This window comes from Centrocercus urophasianus, unplaced genomic scaffold, assembly GCF_019232065.1.
Source record: "Centrocercus urophasianus isolate 14NV4802_14NV808 unplaced genomic scaffold, USGS_Curo_1.0 seq_18, whole genome shotgun sequence".
Lineage (NCBI taxonomy): Eukaryota > Metazoa > Chordata > Aves > Galliformes > Phasianidae > Centrocercus > Centrocercus urophasianus.
The window spans coordinates 9,675,241-9,697,343 of record NW_024884733.1 but is presented as its reverse complement, the minus strand read 5'-3'; the positions used below and the strand labels follow the sequence as shown (position 1 = coordinate 9,697,343).

The following is a 22,103-nucleotide window of genomic DNA, read 5'->3' as shown; positions in this document are numbered from 1 at the left end:
TGAGTAAATAAACCCGAGCTTTCCTATTAAGGTCATTTGTACTTGCTGCTGTCTATCAGTTGAATAATAGGTGTCCAGTCACTTCCAGCATTCTAGATTCCAACGCTGTCCCTTTCAGCATTTTTCAGCCGTATCTGCAAAGATATTTGGTGAGAACATTAGCAATTAATGAGTCCCAAAACCATTTCATAGTGGTAAAATTTATGATCAGCAATGCTTACATATAATACTTGAAAATTCTGAAAACTGCATTACTTTACTTGTTAAAATAATCATTGTATAATTTTACATAGACCAATGCATCAAAATATTTGTTATTGTGACCACATACAAAAATTACTAGTTTGTACATGTATGCCTTCAGAAACCTGAATCTTCTAACCTATAGCTTCTATCTTTATTCCAGTGAAGCATAACACCACTAATTATGCTAAACAGTTTGTTATAAAGGTATAATTAGAAACAGGATAAGATAGACATGATGTGCAAATAGCTCTGTGTGGGTGATTATCACCTTAAAGCCTGCTGGTGGCAGATGAGTCAGAGTTTAGAGACAGACCGTGCACCCAAGTGCAAGGTGGAATCAAGATATTCAAATGGCATTCTCTGCTTTGTTCTCTATATTTTTATTCTTCTTTACAGCCAATTTCAAATTAAGAGAGCTTTTTTTGGAATGATAATGAATATAAAACAAAATAAAATAAACCTTGAACGGGCATTCTTGTTTTATTGGTTTCTTAACCTTGAAAGATCTGGTGGATATTTTTCTGCATTTAAAATAGTGTTAGGATGAGTGTAACTTTATTTGTTTTAAATATTTATTGTGATATTTTGAAGTGAGAAATATAAATATTGTAAAACTGAGAGAGCAAATACTAGAAATCTTATTTTTTAAAAATCACACTGGAAGTATTTAGAACCTGATTTCATCCCCTTGCACCAATCAAGAACTTCTCTCACTAAATTTGCACTGGGATCAAAGTTATTACAGTGCCAAGCTCCGGACTAGATTATGTACGTAACATCTACATATGTGCAGGATTTAAATATGCATATGTAGGTTGTAATTGTTTATAATTAATTGAGAACAAGTTTTACAGAGAGAACTGAATAGTTGAGGGACCACAAACCTACAAAATCTTTTAGATAGTTTTCAGATTGTAACATTTTGGATATATTAGCAAAATATTCCCATTTCAATTCAGTTTTAATGAAATCTGACTTTTTACTAATTAACACTGTAAATCAGACCCCTAGTCTTATCTGAGTAAGCAGGTACAGGCAGACAGTATTTGTTTTCTCACTGTTACTCTAATAACTCTATGAGCCCAGAATTTTTCTTCAAGTCTAACAATTAGGCTTTCTATGATATTAAAATTTTACAGAGCTGAAAAAAAGAAGATACCAGTCTCCTTTGTGCTATAATGCTTTCATTTGAATACCAGCTATGAAAGTAAATTAAACATTCTAAGTCAAAGAAATTGTGAGTTTATTTACCTGGTAGGATTCATGAGAACACCACTGTTCTCCTATGTAACTTGGATTTCAGTTTTGAAGTTCACTAAGTGAGGTCCCTTCGCTGATTCCAGTGCTGAACAGAATCCCATTCTTTGTGGAGTGATTTCTAGTGTACTACTCAAGAAAGCACTGATAAACTGCTGGGCTGGAATTTGGGAGAGTTTTTGTTTTAGTTTGCTTGATTTGCCAGATCCACCAATTTTAACAGATAAGAAGAGCCATTCTCTCCAACTTAGTAGATGTGGCCAGTGGCAGTTCTGTGTTGTTTCTCATTCTTCATCCCAAAGTATCTTCATCATCTAGGATTAATTACAATCAGTAGTACATCACTCTTTTCAGAACTTTCTCTTTTTATTTTGCTGTAATATAGAGAAGACTATTCAGTTCCCCCCAAAAAATATTGCATTCACAACGTGCAAATTTAGATGCAGCTACTCAGAAAAGTTTCTGGACAAAAAATCTAGGAAGATATTTAAGAATACAACATCTATAAAGCTTGAGGAGAAAAAGCACTTCTTTTTATTTATTTATTTATTTATTTTGTCCCCAGACATGAAATTCATTTACTTCTTGGAGTATAAAGAAGAATGAGTCTTGACATCAGCATTTTGATTTTTTAAAATAGGTCTTGATCTACTGTTCTTCATCAGCTGTGAACAACAGTACAGTAGTCTCAGTCCAACTGTGAATTCCAGCACCACTGTAAGATTAAAGCAAAACAAATCAAAATAAAAAAATACTTCTGCAAATATTTTGCAAGTATTTTTGCAAATACTATAAATACTTACAATTGAAGAATAGTCCTTCCAACCTCAATAGTGTGAGAATAACAATCTTTTACCTTAGTTAAAAGCAGCGGATTTTTTTCTGAGATCAGCTCCAAAATTTTCCAGAACTGGATCATTGGATTTTTAAAACCTCTGAAAAGATCACTTGCTTTTACTCTGAAACAACAACTGGACGCATAAAGAACTAATTGCATTTAAATTCTTCCAACAGTTGTAAAAGATGTTGTAGCTGAGGAGCTGCAAAAACAACCACATCTTCACATTAATGCAGAATTTTCCTTTCTTCAAAGGAACAGGTATGAAACTTCCTACATTGCTCCAAAAAGATTGCCTAAAATTGGCCCAGAAATTTTTTTAAGACTTAATAAATCAGTGCATGATTTAAAAAAAAAAATAAAAAAATAAAAAAATAAAAACAAACCTTTCTTTTGACATTCCTTCCCATTTCAGGAGATCGATTTTCAGTATAAATAAACTGCCATAAGACAAATTTTTCATGAGGTGTGTTATCACTGCTTCAAACAGACCTAAAAACAGTGTAATAATCATCACATGATGTTTGCAAGAAGAGACCATATATCATCTGATACAAACATCAATTATTTCAGCAGTTACAAAATCTCCATTGCCACTGATCTGATCCAAACATTATTTCTAATTATTCTCAATCCTTTTTTTTTATATTAAACCTAAAACCACTGTCATACATCTATCACCGTATCCAGCAGATGCCTATTTTTTGGATGAAACGCCATCTTAACTCTCAGCTACTCACTGTTTAAAATAGGCAGTGGCAAGGCCAGTTTTCAACACCTTCTACTGGAATCACTGAACTTGATTTTTTTTTAAATGCTTTTATGTGTTTTAAGCCAAAGTTTTAAGAGACTAAGCTTAAACATAACTAGTCTCCCTCACTAAGATTCTTTATAATGTGAATAAATAAATGACAGTAGGAAACACAAATTATCTTTGTCTAACATTAGAGTAAGCATTACTTAAGGCTTATTGATTTACCATGAGTGATTTTTAGCAAATACTCTGTGGACAAGTCAGTTTAAACATTTTAGGAGATGAAAGTATGCAGAGTGCAGATGCCCAGGCAGCAATGTAGTCTTCATATGCTCCATCACCTGCCCTTGGTCAGCATTCCCAGTGAAGGATAGTCCCTCTCAGTGGAAGTACATGCCAATTTTACTGCCAGCTCAGTCCTCGGTTGAAGTGAGAAACAAACAAAGAGCTGATTAATTTCTGCCAACAAAATGACAAGTTTTTTCTTGAGCAGCTGCCTGGCTGAAATTAAGCTGAAATGACCTGTTTCATTTCTGTTATTTCCCTAATTCAAAGCCAGAATGTGGCATGAGGTGCTGATTGCACTTCTAGGGAATACTTGAAATGTATTTTCTTTATTTAATATCTTTATATTCAAAACATTGAGGGGAAGCTGGAAGGGAATGGCCAGAGGAAATAATCATATACCTAGTAAATCTGCAATCATCAGCTTTTCCTTTCTCCACAAAAGATTTTTTTTTCAAGAGTTGGCTTTGAAATAACAGAAACTAAAAATGCAGAAATTTCCAATGTAAATTTAAAACATCATGTCTTAATTTTCTGCTCGTTCATATATCTCACATACCTTTACTATTTAAGGTGCCTAAAGTACCTTTACTGTTAAACAATGCACTAAAAATCTACTTTTAGAAGCCCTTTTTCACATTTCTGTAGCTTTGTTTACCTAGAACACCTACCATGGAACATTTAACAACAGAGTAGTATCCTAGATTTATCTAGTGTTTTTTCTAGAATACCTAGACCAACATTAATTATTCAGGAAAACAAGGACTACAGAATTGAGCATGCAAACAAAATGTTCTGGAATAGTAAAGTTTATTCGGTAAACTTGTCTATGTAAAAAAAAAAAAAAGCTTTGTGGTGATCACTTAGGACTAGAAATGTTTTCACAAGTTGCAATAAAAGAATAAGTAGCTTCTAAATGAATGTTATTGTTTTCTGTTGTTTTATGTTATTGTTTTCTGATGACTCATCTGCTCCAACATACTTGTGGGAATGACAGTCAATATTCTCTGACTTGGAAGTCTCACATATGCTTTTAGATAAAGCATTTAATGTCACATTCAAGGAGGGAAGGAGGGAGCTAGAAAGATAAGTAAAAAGACCTTTATAAGGAAACATGTAATCTTGGTGATAATACATTCCATGAGTATGGACATAAGAAAAAAACCCTTCTCTTTAGCAAATATATACATATATATATATATATATATATACATATATATATATATATATAAATGTGAAAAAAAGAAGCACTAACATTACCAAGCAACCCAGAGCTACTAAAGACAGCAAATGATTTGAACTTGATGCAACCCTGAACAATAACTTTTGAAGTTGACCTTGCTATGAGCACAGTTTAGAACAAATGACCTTGAGAAAGCCTTTCTAAGGTGGTTACAAATAGCACTAATAACTAGTAATAATAACCAATAATAACTCTTAATTGTTAATCCTTAGTCACAGTGCATATGCTCATCTGTTTTTTGTGTGCCCATTAAGAAACATAGCTCAGTATAGTCTAATTTAAAAGGTCAGGGAAGTTTTCATTATTTTAGCAAGTCACAGTCTCCATTTCAAGTCAGTTTGTGAAAGGAATTATGAATCTATAGAATTTATAGGATTACTTAGAAACACTTAACACTGATTTTCTGACACAGAAGTAATGATTTTATTTGGACAAGACAAGAGATTCCTTGGGGAAATCATTATCAGAAGAAGAGTTGATATGATTTTATGTATTGGACCTACAGTTTATTAAGTAGCAGGTATTTCAGAAGGTTAGTCCTTAAGGCATTACAAAGCTTTGATATTGTTACTTTTATTTCTGATACTATTTAAGCCATTTTAGAGAATGTAGTCAATAAAGATTGTTTTTCCTTTCTAGCTCCTGATTTTCATACATACTATCTGATGTCCAGTCCATTCAAAAATTTAAGCCAAGACTAAGCATTCCTGAAACTTAACCAAAACTTAATCAGTGAATTAAATGTTCAAATCATTTATTTGTATGTATTTCAAACTTCTTTACCATAACAAGTTCATGAATGTTTCAGGAGGTGGAATGTGGTCGTAGATGCATAGAATTATAGTCTAAAAGTGTGATAGGGTTACCATGCCACCTCAGTATGGCTTTGAGATAGCTTTTGTAATGCACTGACTACAGTGTTTGCACTTCCTATGTGTGTGAATTGGTGGATCTGATTAGCAGAGGCAGGTTGTTTTCAATCAAGACTTAAGACTACCAAATCAGCTCAGTTTTCCTTATGTGCATTATCTTGACTAATAGGGAAAAAAAAAAAACAACCATAAAAAAGCGAGAATATGATGCAATGATATATTTGGATCAAATATTAACTGATTCAGTTTCAAAAGACTACCTAATAGTAAAGAGCACAGCGGAAGCCTTTCCTTAAATTGTTCTCTTCAAAGAAAAACTTTTGGGACGTGCATTCACACCCAGACATTTTCCATTCACCTTTGACAAATTGATCAGAAAATGCAGTAGAAAAAAAATGACATCCTCCTACTAGATCAGGTGGTTGAAGCCCCAGCCCTTTTCTCTTCACCTCTATGTCTTCCACTATGATTGATCTATCAGTGAAACACACTATCTTCCAAAAGACCTGTTAGCCTAGATTCTTGATACCAAAGAGATGTGACAACTGCAATCTACATACCACACAACTGAACTTCTTGTATGCAGAAATAAATTTCCCTCTCCCTGTTTATATCACTGCTGTGTAGGCTGATGTGATCATTAGGGAAAATTCTATTCAGGCTCAGAGAAGAAACAACTGCAGAACATACAGAGGATAAAAATGCTGTCCAAATCTGATGTCCAAAGCTAGGCAGATGGGAGCTATCAATGACCAAAGAAAACAGAAACAAAACTAAACTAAACAAGAAACAGTATAAAAGACCATGTCTCACATCAGGGTCCAAAGAAGTTTTCTCCCCCTCCCCTTCCGCCACCAGCTCACCTCTTTACTTGCTCTCAGCTCCAGCAGCCAGCACCATTAAGTGTAATCATTCCACCCTACCTCAACACCAAAACACATTGACTAAAGGAAATGAAGCTCTAAAGAGACATATCTTATGCCTTTGATGAGAGACAAAATGCCTCTATATGTAGGTGACGTGGCTTTAGGGCCTTTAAAATACTTAGACATTTTGTATTTTCACAAAAACATAGCCTAGCTGTGATATGAAATAAATGCAACACACCAAAAAATGTGAGAGTGATGAAAAGTTCCACACTACTGGAAAATATATGTCTTCTATTAACAGAAATGTGTTTCACTCAAAAGGCCCTAAAACAGGATGCAATGGTAAGATATGTGTCTTTGGTAAGAAATCTATATTTGTCTGATATTGTGATTTTATCTCTACAGAGCAGATTAAAAGAACATGCTTTTGTTTTGTTCCATGTGTTAGAACCAAATACGTTGGAGTTGAATATCTTCTCACAATGAACAATGATATTTTGAATCATTGAAGTTAAATTGTTATGCACAGTATTTTATGTCCATTTGGTGTTTTGGGAGTCATCAATTGCTTGTTTTCTTGTTCAGTGTGAAATCATGTACTCTTCAAGTGCAACCTAGAATAGTTCAGTAATGGATGTTTGTAATCTATGTCTTTGTCCACATGCTTGCCTGTTTAGAACAATATCACAGATGCAAATAACAAAACCTGATTTTTCCTGACGCATGCAGATCCTCCAAAGTTTGATAGGATATGGCCGAATATTTCTTCTCTTGAGGTTTCTAAACCAAATCAAGGTAGGATGCTGTAAAATTCCTAGTGATGTAAAATTTCCCAAATTTCTTTCAAAGAGTCCCAACATGGCAGCAAAAATAGTAACAGTGGTAATGCAACTCAATTTTTTTTTTTTTTTTTTTTTTTTTTTGTGCTAAGTAATGATATTCTGTGAGAAAATATCTACAGAGTTCAACAATAAAAAAAACCTCACCTGAATTGGGCATCTTTCAACAGTAAGATCAAGCACATCACTACGTAAAGTCTGGAAATGTAGACACACAGGTTATAAGTACTGACACATGTAAAGTCGTACGGAAGTCCTTAGATAATATAAAATGAGTTGTATAAACAGCACAGTCAGTATTATGAATAAGTTTTCAGATTTTTTGATTGAGAAAGATTGCAATTCACTTCTTTAAACACACTTACTAATATTTTGTTTCCACTTTCTCTTGCCAAGTGAGCTGGGAACTCTCAGCTTGTATGCCATTCAGCCTGCAAGCATGATCTCTGCAGAATAGACTGTTCTCAGCTATTCAAATTCCACACAAAAAATTACTCATAGGCTTTGGCATGATGATTATCACTGAAAGTGACAGAATCACTTTTTGAGATGAATAATAAAGTTAAAGCAATATTCTTTGTTATTTGAAGTTCTATTCAGCTGTGCTACACATTTCATAAAGATCGTTCAGTGTAAAAATATAACGGTCCTTCTTTTTTCTCCTTATTTACTGCCCCGATAGCCATTCACTCCCAAGGAAACCCTGCAGAAATTTGGTCAGCAGCTTGCTCTGATAATTCAGAGGATGTCTTTTCTGGCCTTTAGCATATATGTAGATGGAGAGAGTACAAAATTAAAAGGTGAGATAGAAAATTGCTCCTAAACTAGAGAAACAAACAAAAAAAAAAGGATTCTGTTGGGAAAGTATCTTAGAATGGCTGCAGCTCTATCCATTGATCACAGTAACCAGATGGGGATACGCACATACACGTATAAAACTTAATGTGCTACATGTGCAAGCTTCTACATTCTCTACACAAAAGATAGAAAATCACAGTTGGTCTGTGCTCTCTATAAGGTTTAAGAATGTACTTTAGTTTGTATTATTCACATATATTTTGAGCTGAATATCCCTGATGATATGGCAGTATTCTAACAATTTAATTTAGCCCACGTTCTATTTTCTAAGTTTTTGCATGTGTTCTTCAAATAAACAAAAAAATATAGGTTGATGTCTACTCCTCTGCTGTGTCCAAGGATCAGCCTACCTTATTCACAACGTATTTCATAGCTTAATCATTTATACTACTTGTAATCTAAGACCTAACTTCACTGCACAATACATCTCGAGCAGCACAAGATTACTTATTATTTCTTTCCCAGTAAATGAGAGCCAGCTGTAGTAGCATTATTTTTGATATTTTGTTATGGAACACAAAACACAAAAACTTAAAAGCATTTCTATTTAGATTACATGCTTGTGTTATATATTTACTGTAAATTAAATACTTGTTAATTATAGCGTATAATGAGAACGATTACAAAAATCTTATTATATCTAATATTATTTTATCGCATTTTCTTTCTTTATGCAAATAGGCCAGAGTATGTTTGCAAGTAAATTTCATAAAACCCTTTGTAGAGCACTCTGATTGCCTTATAGCCATTGGTCATGTACTAGTAGAAGTTACCCTATAACATCTAACACAAAATTGCCAGTGTGCATACGTGAATTAATTTCCCTTTATTTTGGATATTATAGCTCAAATGACTCAATAGTTGGTAGCCTATAATACACTTTCAGTAAGTTTCGTGGTTTCCTTACAAAACAGTAGCCATTGTTAAAGTTAATTTAACATGGTAAAGAATAGTTTATTTTAATCTTTTGATTTATTTCTTTTAATCTTTTGATTTATTTCTATATGATATCGTTTCTAATTTATTGTTCATTTTATCACCTATCCAGTTGCTCCCAAATTATCTATGACAACTGTTTCTTCTGTTCAAGTTGCAAACCACAAGAGAGGTAGGAATTCTTGGATTCATACAGTGATTTCATAGTGCTATGTGTTGTGAGAACATTGCACTGTATGAATCTGGAATATCTGTGAAGTGAACCCATCAGCTTTACTGGTGAGGCATCTTCATTGACAGCAGAAACATTAAATCACGTAAACGTAAGGCATACACAGAAAAACTAATTATGCTTTTTACACAGTCACTGCTGACATATAAGTGATGTGGCGCTTGTTTTTGAACTAATTAAATATTAGAAAATGACCATTCAGATTGTTACCTAGAAATGAAATGTTTGTTTGAGATTTCCTCACCCATCTGCGTAAATTGTAAAAAAGGAAAGAAAAAGATTAGTTGAGGGGAAACAAAACATAAAAAAGTCAATTGTCCATAACATCAAGAAGTATCTGTACCCATGGAGTTGAATATGTAGTTATGTCTTCCAATGCATTGTAAGTGTGTCTTACATCTTCATTTTATTGTAACAATGTGCAAATTGAAAGTATAGGCATTACGTTTTGTACTGATGTTTCAGTGTTTTATCAAAATAATGGCATTATGTGGGCACAATGAAGGATGCCAGTACTATCTCAGTGGCATACAAGCAACCTATTTGATTTGCATATTTATCAATCTGCCTGAGCTCAGATATTTTCATTGGGTTTCCTCTTCAATTTATCTATAAAAAGTACATATAAAAATGTTTTGTCTTTCTGCAGCTATTTGTGAATCGCAGAATCACAGAATCACAGGGTTGGAAGGGACCTCAAGGATCGTGAATCTCCAACCCTCCTGCCACAGGCAGGGCCACTAACCTCCACTTTTAATACTAGACCAGGCTGCCCAGGGAATATCTCCTTATTCATGAAACACACATCTCTAAGGACTAGAGATACCAACAAACATTAGAACTTAGTTTGACCCATTTGATAAGATCATGATAATATTTGTTTTGAAGCAGGTCATTTCAAGGTCACAAGAAAGTCTCCTTTGTCTTTTGTTAGAGTACAGAGAAGGAAACCAGAGCTACCGGACAATGAAAAAGAAAAAAAGAAAAAAAAAAAAAAAAGAATTTAATGATTTCTGAATGTACTTTTCTTGAAATACTTTCTGTGGTTTTAATTAGAAAATGACACTGATTGCTGTCTCGTGCATTATCAGTTTCAGTTTTAAAACTGTGCTTCCCTTCCATGTGTGTCTACCACTGTTTCATGTGATGGCGTTTCATGTTTTACTGGTCCCAGCTGAAGCTTGAGCTGAACCCAATCCTGACTGATAGCAGAACAGTACATCATCTTGAAGATGTAAATGTGTAGCATTACAACAGAGGGGAGGCAACAGAGTATTCAATTTATAGGAAGACATATTCAACCTTTACATGAGTATCTTCAATATTTAATTTTATGCTTTATGCAATAGGATCAGGGTTGTCACAACAGAAAATCATCTTTAAAGGCTCGTGCAGTCAGATCTTCTGTGAGTTGGAAAGGAATTTGACAATTCCTGAATCATCCAAAGATAATAATCAAATCTAACATGGCTTTCTATTTTCCCTTTTTCCTTCACACTAAACATACCTAACTAGCGTTACCTGTCCTTTGAGGTTTCACTTTCCAATTCATTTACTCCTTACTGTTACTCATCTTTAAACTGCCTCTAGTTTATCTGTGCCTTTTCTGACATAGTGTTAGGAATTGAAAGCAGCATTTTGCTGTAAGCTCAGGGCATTTCAATCTTGTTAAACCATTTTCAGCCTGATTTTAGTACTTTTCATCCACCTCTTTCAGCAATTGCGTGGCTTTGCAAACACGTGAAAATTATTGGGCTGCTAACCAGTGAGGTATGCTTAAAAACCTTAAGTTGTACTTTGTGGTCTTTGTGCACTGGTAGGGGTGAATTACGTGATAAGCTATAAGGGCCACACAGCATTAACAGTTATTAGGTAAGCAGATGCCATGATGCTGAATGCAATTCTACTTGTTATGACAGAGTAATTTTTTATAACATGCAAACCTGTTGCACAGTTTCTTGGGGTTTTTTTGTGGGTTTTGTTGTTGTTGTTGTTGTTGTTTCTTTGTTTTGTTTTGAACATATATATAAGCCTGTAAAAATGTATAAATGGTTCATTCACTGACCAGGCCAATACCAACAGGCAAAATAACTTCATTTGAATGTATTAGCAAAATGGAACAAGAGCAAAAAATTGGTTATCATCTGGCATTTAAGAGTGTTAAGACCAACAGTACTTACTAGAATTATAGAATCACCTGTGTTGAAAGGGAACCACAAGAATCAGAGTTCTCCTGACTATACACAGGGCAACCTAAGACTTAAACCATTTATCTAAGAAAGCTGTCAAAATATTTCCTGAATACCAATAAGCTTGGGGCCCACTTCTCAGGGGATACTTGTTCCACTGCCTAACCCTTTCTTAAAAGTGAAAAACTTTTTCTTAATATCCAATCTGAACTTCCCCTGGTGATTTTTGAACCATTCCACTCTATCACAGGTCATCAGAGAGAAGAAATCAGCACCTCTCTCTCCACTCGCCCACAAAGAACTTGTAGACAGCAATAAAATCAAGAGTTGGTCTAATTACTTACCCTAAAAATTGACAAACTGCATCAGAACTTGAGTTGGCCTTCAGAGCCTGTTTAAGAGTACATTTGTACATCAAACTGAGCCTTTCAAAATCATTAGTTTCTTCTGTAGTCAAGATCATAAATTGGAGAAAGCTTTGCTGTAGCAGTGAATTATTTTATGTGCAGCAATTTTTTGTGTGTGTTTGTAATAGCCAATTATCTGCTATAATAGTATTACTGAAGGTCATATCAATTTCAGAGTGGAAATAGTGCAGTTACTCATTCACAAAACATTCTCTCTACTATTTTAAAAACAAAAGATGAGGTAGCATAGTCTGATTTACTGTCACTTACTTATAGTCTGCATATTTTTGTAACATAACAGTGCAACATTATTTTGCTGCCTGTTACTATTTCCTCTGAATTCACCTGCAGAGTGATTTATGTTTAGCCATAAGACTGACAAACAGATCAGCACAGTATCTCGTCACCAAAACAAGTTGTGCAATGGGGGCAGAAGACAGGTGCTATGTCAAAACAGAAATTACAGAATTGCTTCTTCATCTGAGATTCAAAATGATCAGATTGATTATCTCGAAACAATCTTTCTTATTTTAGAAATTCAGCACACTAAAACTTAGCATTGTAACAATTTTTTTTTTTTTGTTTGATAGCACTAGTTTCCACTTTTAGATCTGCTGCCTTTACCCCTCAAGGGCAGTTTTCACTCAGGTAAGACAGTTAAACTAGAGGAGAAATGCAGCTGGACAGCTGCCTGAGATGCTGAATCTCACTGACTAGTTACAAAAGAGAAACATTAACACTTTTCCTCCCCACTCCAATATCAAAGAACCATAGAATCATGGAATCTGACAGACTATGTCTACTGATAGTGTATTGAATCTAGTACACCAAAGCTTTTACTGTACAGCAGTTACAGGGATCAAAATTATCAGGCTAACATGAACTGTGAGCATTACTTCACCAGCATTACATCAAAGAAAACAGGAATGTGCATATATTAACTGAATATATATATGTAAATTGAAATAATGTTTCCTGGCAGCAGAAAGGCAGTTCTAAAGATGGATATATATGTTACACTAAATGCTGTAGGTAAAAGAAAATATACAATCCATTTACAGGCTGCTAGATCAGACGAACAGCAGAAGAAGTATATACATATTGCGTGCATAACATACTCATAAACATGGACTGGTACAGTAATTACTTAACAAACATATAAACAGGTGCACTCATTGTTTCAGTCACACTACACCAACTTGTGGGCTCATTATGTGCCCAGCACAATCAGCAGTACACCTTAAAAAAGTCACAGAGACCTGGCCCCTGCCGCATATATCAGAAATTAACACTTTACATCCTCTGCTATAAGTGTCTAATTATAGGTTAACTTAAAGCCTCAAAGTACTTCCACATCACTGCATCTAGTGCTCCATTATTGCAAAGAAACATACCATAATCTCTTTTACTAATTCAATAAACTTTGGAGTTGTAACTCCAAAGCATCAGTGGTGTTGTTACAATCTGGGAGGGTGTTCGAGAACCTCAGTTTCCTAACAGCTAGATACTATCTTCTGGATTACCTCTGAAGTGTCCCAATGGCCAGTTAATATGCCTTTGGTCTTGTGGCAGCGTTGTCCGTTAGCAAAGATACTCACTTATGATGATAGAAGACCATCTTCTTGTTGTATTTATAGCCTGGCAATATCCTGGCTTCAATCTCCTAGAGTAAACAAGCCAAATTATCATACTCTTCACTTTTTAAATAGGCTCTCTACTTCTCTGATCATCCTAATAACCTTTCCTGCATTTATTCTGAGTTCAGACTCAGAGCTAAGCAATCAGACATACAAAAGCTTTCCACACACATCGCAGCTGTGCCTTGTATAGTGATATTGATATTTTCCTAATTTCTATTTTTCTGAATATGAAAAACATATATTAGTTGTGATTAAATACTGAGGCCTTATCTTTTTTTTTTTATTTTTTTTTTGTTTTTTTCTCTTTTTTTTTTTTTTTTTTTTTTTTTTTTCAAAAGAGGCTGTCATGCCAGCTGCAATTCAGATGGCTGCAAAAAGCATGCCTTCTATTCAGTACACATTTGAGAGTTTTCAAGCTCTTTCCTGGACTAATTGTTCCTCATGTCTGAACTAAAACTGGGTTAATACTTACCTTAGAAATGTGCCAGAAATTGCTCTTAAGTAATACTTCCTTTTTTTTTTTTTTTTTTTCTCCTGCTTCACTTGTTTGAGGAGGTTCTTACCAAAATTGTCAAACTCGAGATTTGCTTGTTCTTGAAGTAAAACAGTTCCTTCCCAAGGTGCTGACCAGTTACACTGAGCTGAATTCAGTACTAGTTTTGAATGCTTACCATTTATGTCAGAACAAAGCTTTTTTTTTTTAATATACCATTATAGATTAAAACATGCTGAAGTTTGGCAGTTCTGTGCTCTGTATGCAATATTTTTAATATGAGAAAGATTTTCCTGTGTCTTGATTTATATTCATCTCAAATACGCAAAAAGGACATGCATTTCTATCAGCAGAAACTGAGCCTCCAGTACTCCTGAAAGGTTTACAACTGCAAATGCTTCAGTTCCATCAGGTCTGCCAATAGCAACCAGCCTTTGACGTCATGCTATGGTCAGTCACGCTAACCTGCCTGAAACAAACCTCACTTTCATTGCAGATAAACATCTGCTGTTGTCCATGTTACATTGATTAACATGTATGTGCCATTCATTCATACTTCTTCTCATAGTTCATTTTTACTGAGCATGTAATGTGCTATTACTCTGCTGCTGTATACATTCTGTATACATTTCTGTTCTTCCTTGAAAGACTGTGAATGCTTCGGGCACTCCAACCGGTGCAGTTACATCGAGCTGCTCAATACGGTCATTTGCGTGAGCTGTAAGCACAACACTAGAGGTCAGCACTGTGAGTTATGCAGGCTGGGCTACTTCAGAAATGCTTCTGCAGAGCTGGACGATGAAAATGTGTGCATAGGTCAGTCCCGGGGTAACTGTGGCTTTTCTTCTGTGCCTTTTCAGCTACTGGCAGCTGCTAGGGACTGCTGCTGCTTAATTGCTAGTTGAGCCAGAATGAGCTTTTTCAATGGATAAGAACATCTGTGAAGACTTTCCATCTGTTGCTTTAGTTGTCACTGTAGCCCCAAGGAAGTATTTTGGATCTGTACATGATGATGAAATCCCTTGATTAATGGCCCTGGGAAGACTCTCCCAGGAAGCCCCAAGAAGCTGACTGTGTTGGCCTGCAGCAGGGAGCTTTACATGTGTAAAAATGGAAGTTTTGGGGACATAAATCCCTGTTCCTAGTCTAACTTTCGAAACTATTAGTACATTCATGAACACTTGCAGAAGACCTACAGAAGTTGCCAGGTACATGAATAGAAGATGGGGGTTGGTGCTTGTTAACCCCTTTTCATAGAATATCCTTGATTGGTTGAAAAAGAACTCAAAGATCATCTAGTTTCAACCACCCTATCATGGGCAGTGTCGCCAACCACCAGACCAGGCTGCCCACAGCCTCATCCAGCTTGGCTTTGAATGCCTCCAAGGATGGGGCATCCTAAACATCTCCGGGCAACCTGTTCCAGTGCGTCATCACCTCCTGAAAGAAAAACTTCCTCCTAATATGTAACCTAAATCTTCCCAGTCTTGGTTTAAAATCATTCCCCCTTGTCCTATCACTATCCATCCATATAAACAGTTGCTCCCTCTCCTACTTATACACTCTCCTCAAGTATTCAAAGGCCACAGTGAGGTCTCCCCAGAGCCATCTCTTCTTCATCTTTTATTAACTTAAATTTTAAAAGAACACGTAGCTCCAGATTCTATTCACAGGAACAGGGCTGCTAACTCCTCTCTCTTTTGAGAAGAAACTGAAATTATGCCTGTGTGATTAGAATTTGTCAGACCAGTTTGACATAATGTCAATTCAAATATAGGAAACCAAGACAAAAGCAGGGCTTTAAACCTAATATCTCATGTAACTATCCAAAATGCAGAATTAAAGCAAATCTCCGAACAAAATAAGAAATTGTATAGTACAAAAAATATCACACAAGAAGGATACGTGTTGCTCTCTTATCACCTCAAGTCAGTGCATAGAAAGTGATAGGACAGCAGTTGAAGACCAAGAACAGTCAATAAAAGTTTCGCTATTGGCTTCATACACCGTCTAGTAGTGGACACATCTCCACAAAAGGCATTATTCAAACAACCGATTTACAATTTCGTTATATAGTGTTGCTTATAGATACGAGCATCAGAATAACATTTCCTGAATTTCCATTGTAATTAGTTTTTCTTTCTATTTTCCAAGAAGGAAAACAAAAAGAAAGAGAGGGAAAAAAAATAAGAAAAAAAAAATATGTTAATACCAACTTGGCTACAGGTGAATAAGTTACGTTTTAATATTCTTTATAATCCATTCCTGAGATTCAAACCAGACATTTTTTAGGTTGCTATTATTTGTTTCAGTCTACAGCTTGTCAGATTTACATTTTATTTTGTGATGAACACCTGGATTCATCCACACAGTGCATTTCACATTCCCTTCTTTTAACTTTGCTTGGCAACACATTCAGAAAATGCATGATCTCTTCTGACATTAATTAGTCTGAGCTAATATAAACTTTAGTAGGCAAGTCATGATTTCTTATATGACTGTGCTGAGGATGTTAACCCAATCAAATGTTATCAGTAAAAAGCACTGTCCTTCATATTTGTTTGATGTAAATGAGGGACAGCATCGATATGACATCAGGGCTATATAATTTCAGCTATCTAAATAGGCCTAATAAGCGTGATACTCCGGGATTTTTCATTAGATCATGCAATAAATTGTTTTCCCATATACACTTGAAGTGCTAAGTTAGCAACTGTAGCTATATCCCTAGGACCAGGAAGTTAATAATCCCAGGGTAAAAAATAAGTAGGTTTGTAATTAATTAATTTGCAAGTAATATATTTAGAATGTCTTAGTACTGTGCATTTCAGAGTGGTCCAGACACTAAGGAAAAGCAGAATTAGGTCCATTTAGGTCCTACCTTAAAGCAAGCAAAATTCTCATGGGCTCCCATGTGAGATGACTACAGGATCAACACAGTTTTGCTACATATTATGTAATTTGTTTAAATAACAATATTCTTATTGGTCTAGGGCAGCTTTGAGAATCATATGATCATAATGCATAAAAATCCTTGTTTCTCAGCTTTTTCACCAGCACAGCACTTTCATACTATTGCCGGCATGAAACCAGTGGAATGCAAAGGATACCAAAGAACATTTAGAGGAAGAAATAAAAAAAAAAAAAAGAGAAAACAGAAGTTCTTTCCTGATGCGGGGCTGCTAAGATTTAATCCTGCAAAATGTGGGGCGTATTTTCATTGCAGAGAGAGAATGGATTCACCATCCTGCTGCATCATACACATGGAGTCTTGCTCTATTGGAAACGCTCATTTCTTCTCTGAGTGCAGTGTTTTGAATTTTAAGTATGATTAGAACATTACATTAACAGTAACATTTTAATAATCAGAATTTCAGAGACTACAAATCTTATTCCCATAAAAAGTCTAATTTTTCCAGTTTAACTCTTTCCTCTTCAACTACATATATAGAAAATTCAAACATATTTAGATAGGTTATTGGCAGCTAGCAGGGGTTTGGCTCTGATTTATCAAAACTACTTATATAGTTTTGATATATATATGGTAAGTACATGGATAATGTGAATCTTAGTCAATGCTATCTAAATGATGAAAGTGTTTCAATTTTAAAACCAGAAGCATTAAAAAGCATTTAAATACTGAGAGGGGTTTTTGTTGTTGTCTGATGAACTTTTTTATTTTTTTTAGTATAAAGCAAATGCAACATAGCATACAGTGGGCTTAAATCTTATTTCATTATGCTCTAAATTTTTTAGAAGTAAAATAAATTTTATTTCCTAAAATGAAGTGTCAAATGTTTATCGGCTGAATTCCAAATTACCTTCAGTGGACAATCCAATTTCTAAATAAGTCATGCTATTTTAATATCAAAAATAATTCACTGGGCATGCTTGTAGTGCAATTTAGCAGAATTGGCCTAATAATTCTGTTTCAGTGAACGCACACACTGGTAAGCATGAAAAGTGTTGCAACCTCCAAGTGGACCCAGAGTAATACACCATTTCCCTTGCTTTTATAACGTAAATACTGAAATAGTGATTATTGTCTTACCTATAAGATCCAACCATGTGGTCACCTAGTCTTAGGTCCCAGTTAATATCTGTGAAAACTTAATAAATTCCAGTGATCAATGGTTTAAAGGTTGCTCTGTAGCCACTGTCAATCCAGAATGATAGCAGCAAGCCTGTAAGCTTCAGCTCATTTTGCCTATGTTTTTTTTTAAACTTATTGGCAGAATTATATTAATATAGTGCATCTCAGTGAAAAGATGACTACTACTGTTATCTTCCCATCCTTTATGGTCACCAAATTGAGGTCAGGAAGAAAATACCTACCCAGCTGCATTAGCAGAAGATAGGTTTTTTTTCCTATCCTGCAGCCTGGCATATGCTCTTTCTAAGAGGATCTGGAAATGTTACTTAACGACCTATTGCTGCAAGGTCATAATGATACCCACTGTCTTTCTTTGGCACACTGGAATTTGATTTTTTTAATGCCTTAGGTATTTGGCAGGTGATGGGAAACGTTGTACAGCATGTCATATAGTGTTGGACAATGAGCTTGGGTGTTCTGTTGACCTTTCTAGGTTAGACACTTGTGTCAACTGTGTACTGGAAAAGATGCAGCTGAGTTTCTGAAGGTTCCCAGGTCTGTTCTCTGATTTGATCTAGCACTTCTACAAAAATGGCTCGACTTAAAGTTTTCTTTGTGGCAGAGCACAATATGGACCCAATACTTCTAACATTTTCATGTGATAATTCAGTAGAAAAGCTTTCACTGACTCAGTGTCAGTTTCTTGTTCTGCAGCCAATTGAAAACTATGTATCTATAGCATTGGCTACACATTTCTTTCAAAAATACTTCTTTTTAATTGCTGTAGATCTGATTTGTTCAACTGAGTTATTTTTAATGTGTAAAAACTGGGTCCTCTGTTTCTAATGTAATTCCAAGCCTTTTGTCCTTCAAGGTTTTCTATTAACACCTTAAACAAATGTGACTTACTGCATTCAGTATGTAACTCCATTCTATGTCTATTTACATAAATATTTTGTACATCTGATTAACATCAGGATTGTCAGCTTTTCAAGTGGCACCCATCACAGCATAATTATGCTGTCTTGCACAATATTTTTGGCATTACAGCATTCAGCTTCATTAATGAACATTGCTAGCTAATTGACTGTATTATTATTGTGGATATCCAACTGCCAAAGGTAACTTCTCTTCCTCAGCATGCCAAATGTTAAAAGCGTCATCTGTAATTTATGGCTATTAGACACTGACACAACAGATGACAAATGTCTTTCTGCTAATGTTGTTGGGTGGTTTTGTTGGTTTGGTTTTTTTTTTTCCTGACACAGATTTTCCATTGTATTTTTTAATATTTTCCTTCCCAGTTCAACTACACTTTGTCATTTTCAATTTCACTCAATTTTAACCTAATTCTGGGAAAAATTGCCAAAAGTAGTCAAAGCAGCAGTGATTCACAGGCACACAAAGCCAGATTCCTGCAGGTCGCTCAGATTCAAGAATCAATTTGTATTTCTTTTGCTTTCAACAGCAGCAGAGATCTGCCAAAATTCAAGTGTGTCTGCAGTCTTGGGTAAGGGAGGAGTTACTCTGGGTCTACATGGGTCTACATAAAAATTAAGATAAGACCACTTGAAGAAAAAAACCTGAAGAATGAGAATGCCAAAAAATGAGCACTGCTAGCTAACATCTTCTTCGCATAGCTAGCTGAAAGCTGAATTCTCATATTCTAATCACAATAAAGAAAAGGGCTGTGGTTGAAGAAGATATATCCCCCTACAGTAACTGTTGTGGGAGGAAATAGGTTGCCCTAGTCTTACTTTAATTAGGTCAGTGCACGTGTGGAAAATATACAGCAGAGAAAGAGCCTCATTGCATCTTCCATCTGCCCACTGGGAGATGAGAGAAATGAAAACAGCAACATAAAGCAAGTTCTGATAAGTTTTGCATTACATTCCTTCTCACCTCTGCTTATCATTGTGGAAAATGTAAAAGGTTTATTAATGTCACTGATAAATACAGTCTCATCAATTTAATGACAAATATCCACAAAAATTATTATACTACTCCAAACAATAAAGGAAGACTATCTTGGAAATAACTAAAGTGCATTTATATAGCCTTCTAAAGCCATTCAGCATTTCTAAAACCATTGAGTAATATATAGACAAGCCCATTTTAATGATGTGAAACATTTTGCCCTAATGGCACATTGATATGTAAAGCTTTCCTAACATTTGTTAAATTGTCAAAAACATTCCTACCAGTCTGTTACTATCACCCTCAAAGAACAGATAGCTTTTGCCTTCACATCTTCCTGATTACCTTTTTCTCTTCATATCATAAAATGCCTCTTCCTGAAATGACATTTGCAAACAAATATATGGACTACTGTAATTATAGTCACTACTCCTGATATTATTCATAGACAGTCTTCCTTTACCTGTAACATTGGAAATGCAGCCTCTATGGTATTAAATGAATTATCACTTCATGTAGACCTGAATCCAGTGTGTGTGTGTTGTCTTGTTTCTGCAGACTGTTATTGTAACCCTTTTGGTTCAGTCCATGATCGCTGTAATGACAGAGGATTTTGTGAGTGTAAGGAGGGAGCATCAGGGCCTAAATGTGATAAATGTCTGCCGGGATATATCTGGCACAGCTTGGGCTGTCAACGTAAGTAACTCAGAGTTGCCCCTCTTCTGCAACTTTGCTGCCTCTGCGTCTGTGTGCTATCATGTGCAGCTACTTAAGAGCAGAAAATGAGCAAAACCTTTGCAGGCTGCCAGAATGTCATACTGCCTGAGCCTTTCTGGAGACTCCCAGATGAGGACAATAGATTGGCTGTGCCATCCGTTAATTTTAGTACACTTTCAGTGTCCTTGCTCTTGCTAATTCTTGCAAGAGTTCCCACTGAAATATATAAATGTGTGTGTCTTGCTATCTGTGAAAAACGTTTTGTGTACTAACATATCAGCATATTAAATCCAACTTTTAAATTCTGCCTAAAAGACAAAAGGTAATTTCTCTGCATGTTCATTTTTTTTTCCTACTAAATTTCAATCTCTTGGATTAACTTAATCATACTTTCACACTGTAGAACTAAGCCTCAGAGCAATACAACTGCAAAGTGCTGGCTGATTATATGTTATAATTAGTGAAAACTACACAAAATTTAACAATAATATTAAAATAGAATTGAAAAAAATGTCCTTAAAAATAATAGCTGAAATTTGGTGTAAACATTGTTAGCAGCAGGTGCTGTTTCAGCAGTTCCTTGGATATTTAGATACTTTTCTCATTAACAGGTCTTGTAAACATATGAGTGGAAATATCCAATCAGTACACACTGGATTAGGCTTTCATTGTCAGTTTCTTTTGTTATAACTGTTTTGAACACTCACTTCCAGAAACTCTAGAGACCTCTCATGATTTTTTTTTTTCACCTTTTCACAAGAAAATCAATATGATTCTTTGCAGTATAATTTGAATAAAGCATAGCAAACACTTGTGTTCACTCTGTGGGTTTAAATAAGATATTAAGTAGCTAAGATAATGAATAGAGCTGAAGGTCTGTGTACTGTGTTGTACAGTCACATAATTAACATGGCAATAGATAAAATAGGCTGTCAAACCAGTTGCTTATTAATCACACTGTTTCCTGTCGTTATGTTTTGGACATTATAACCCCAATAATGTTCTTCTAATGAGTATTTTTTGAGCCCAACATATAATTAGCCTGATTTTACCTGAGTCAGACTATTTGTAAAAGTTTTAGGCAGTTTCTGGAAATGCAAGCTAGTGCTTTCTGTTTGCTGACAGAACCAATTAAGTGTCCCTCTCTGCATTGTAATTTTCTGAACAAATCTCCATCTGATTGTGTTACTGTCAGATAACCCCCAAGTTTCATCAACTTATCTGAACAAGTTCAGAAGAAAAACCAGATGCAGTGGTTAATTTTATGGAACAGATACAAAATTTAAATCTCGTTTCAAGTCTTTTCATGGAGGAACAGAATTCCAATTCATTTAATTTTGCAGCGTGGCAATTTTAGCTTGGTTTTCTTCCCATTGAAATCTGAACAACTTGCTGGCAAACAAGTGGGTCTCAATATA

General features: G+C 35.1%; 1 protein-coding gene across 5 annotated transcripts in view; it reads left to right on the top strand.

The window, feature by feature from the left end:
* Positions 1 to 22,103, top strand: part of NTNG1 (netrin G1) — a 150,146-nt gene that overhangs the window by 106,191 nt on the left and 21,852 nt on the right. Inside the window, exons 6-9 of one of the 5 annotated variants that reach the window (XM_042819948.1) lie at positions 7,094 to 7,159; positions 9,110 to 9,169; positions 14,607 to 14,774; positions 20,527 to 20,664. The exons of 1 other annotated variant lie outside the window; for it this stretch is intronic. In XM_042819948.1, the coding sequence (XP_042675882.1) occupies positions 7,094 to 7,159; positions 9,110 to 9,169; positions 14,607 to 14,774; positions 20,527 to 20,664 (432 nt within the window). The remainder of the gene's footprint in view (positions 1 to 7,093; positions 7,160 to 9,109; positions 9,170 to 14,606; positions 14,775 to 20,526; positions 20,665 to 22,103) is intronic. 3 more of the 5 variants (XM_042819944.1, XM_042819945.1, XM_042819946.1) reach the window with 3 other exon arrangements.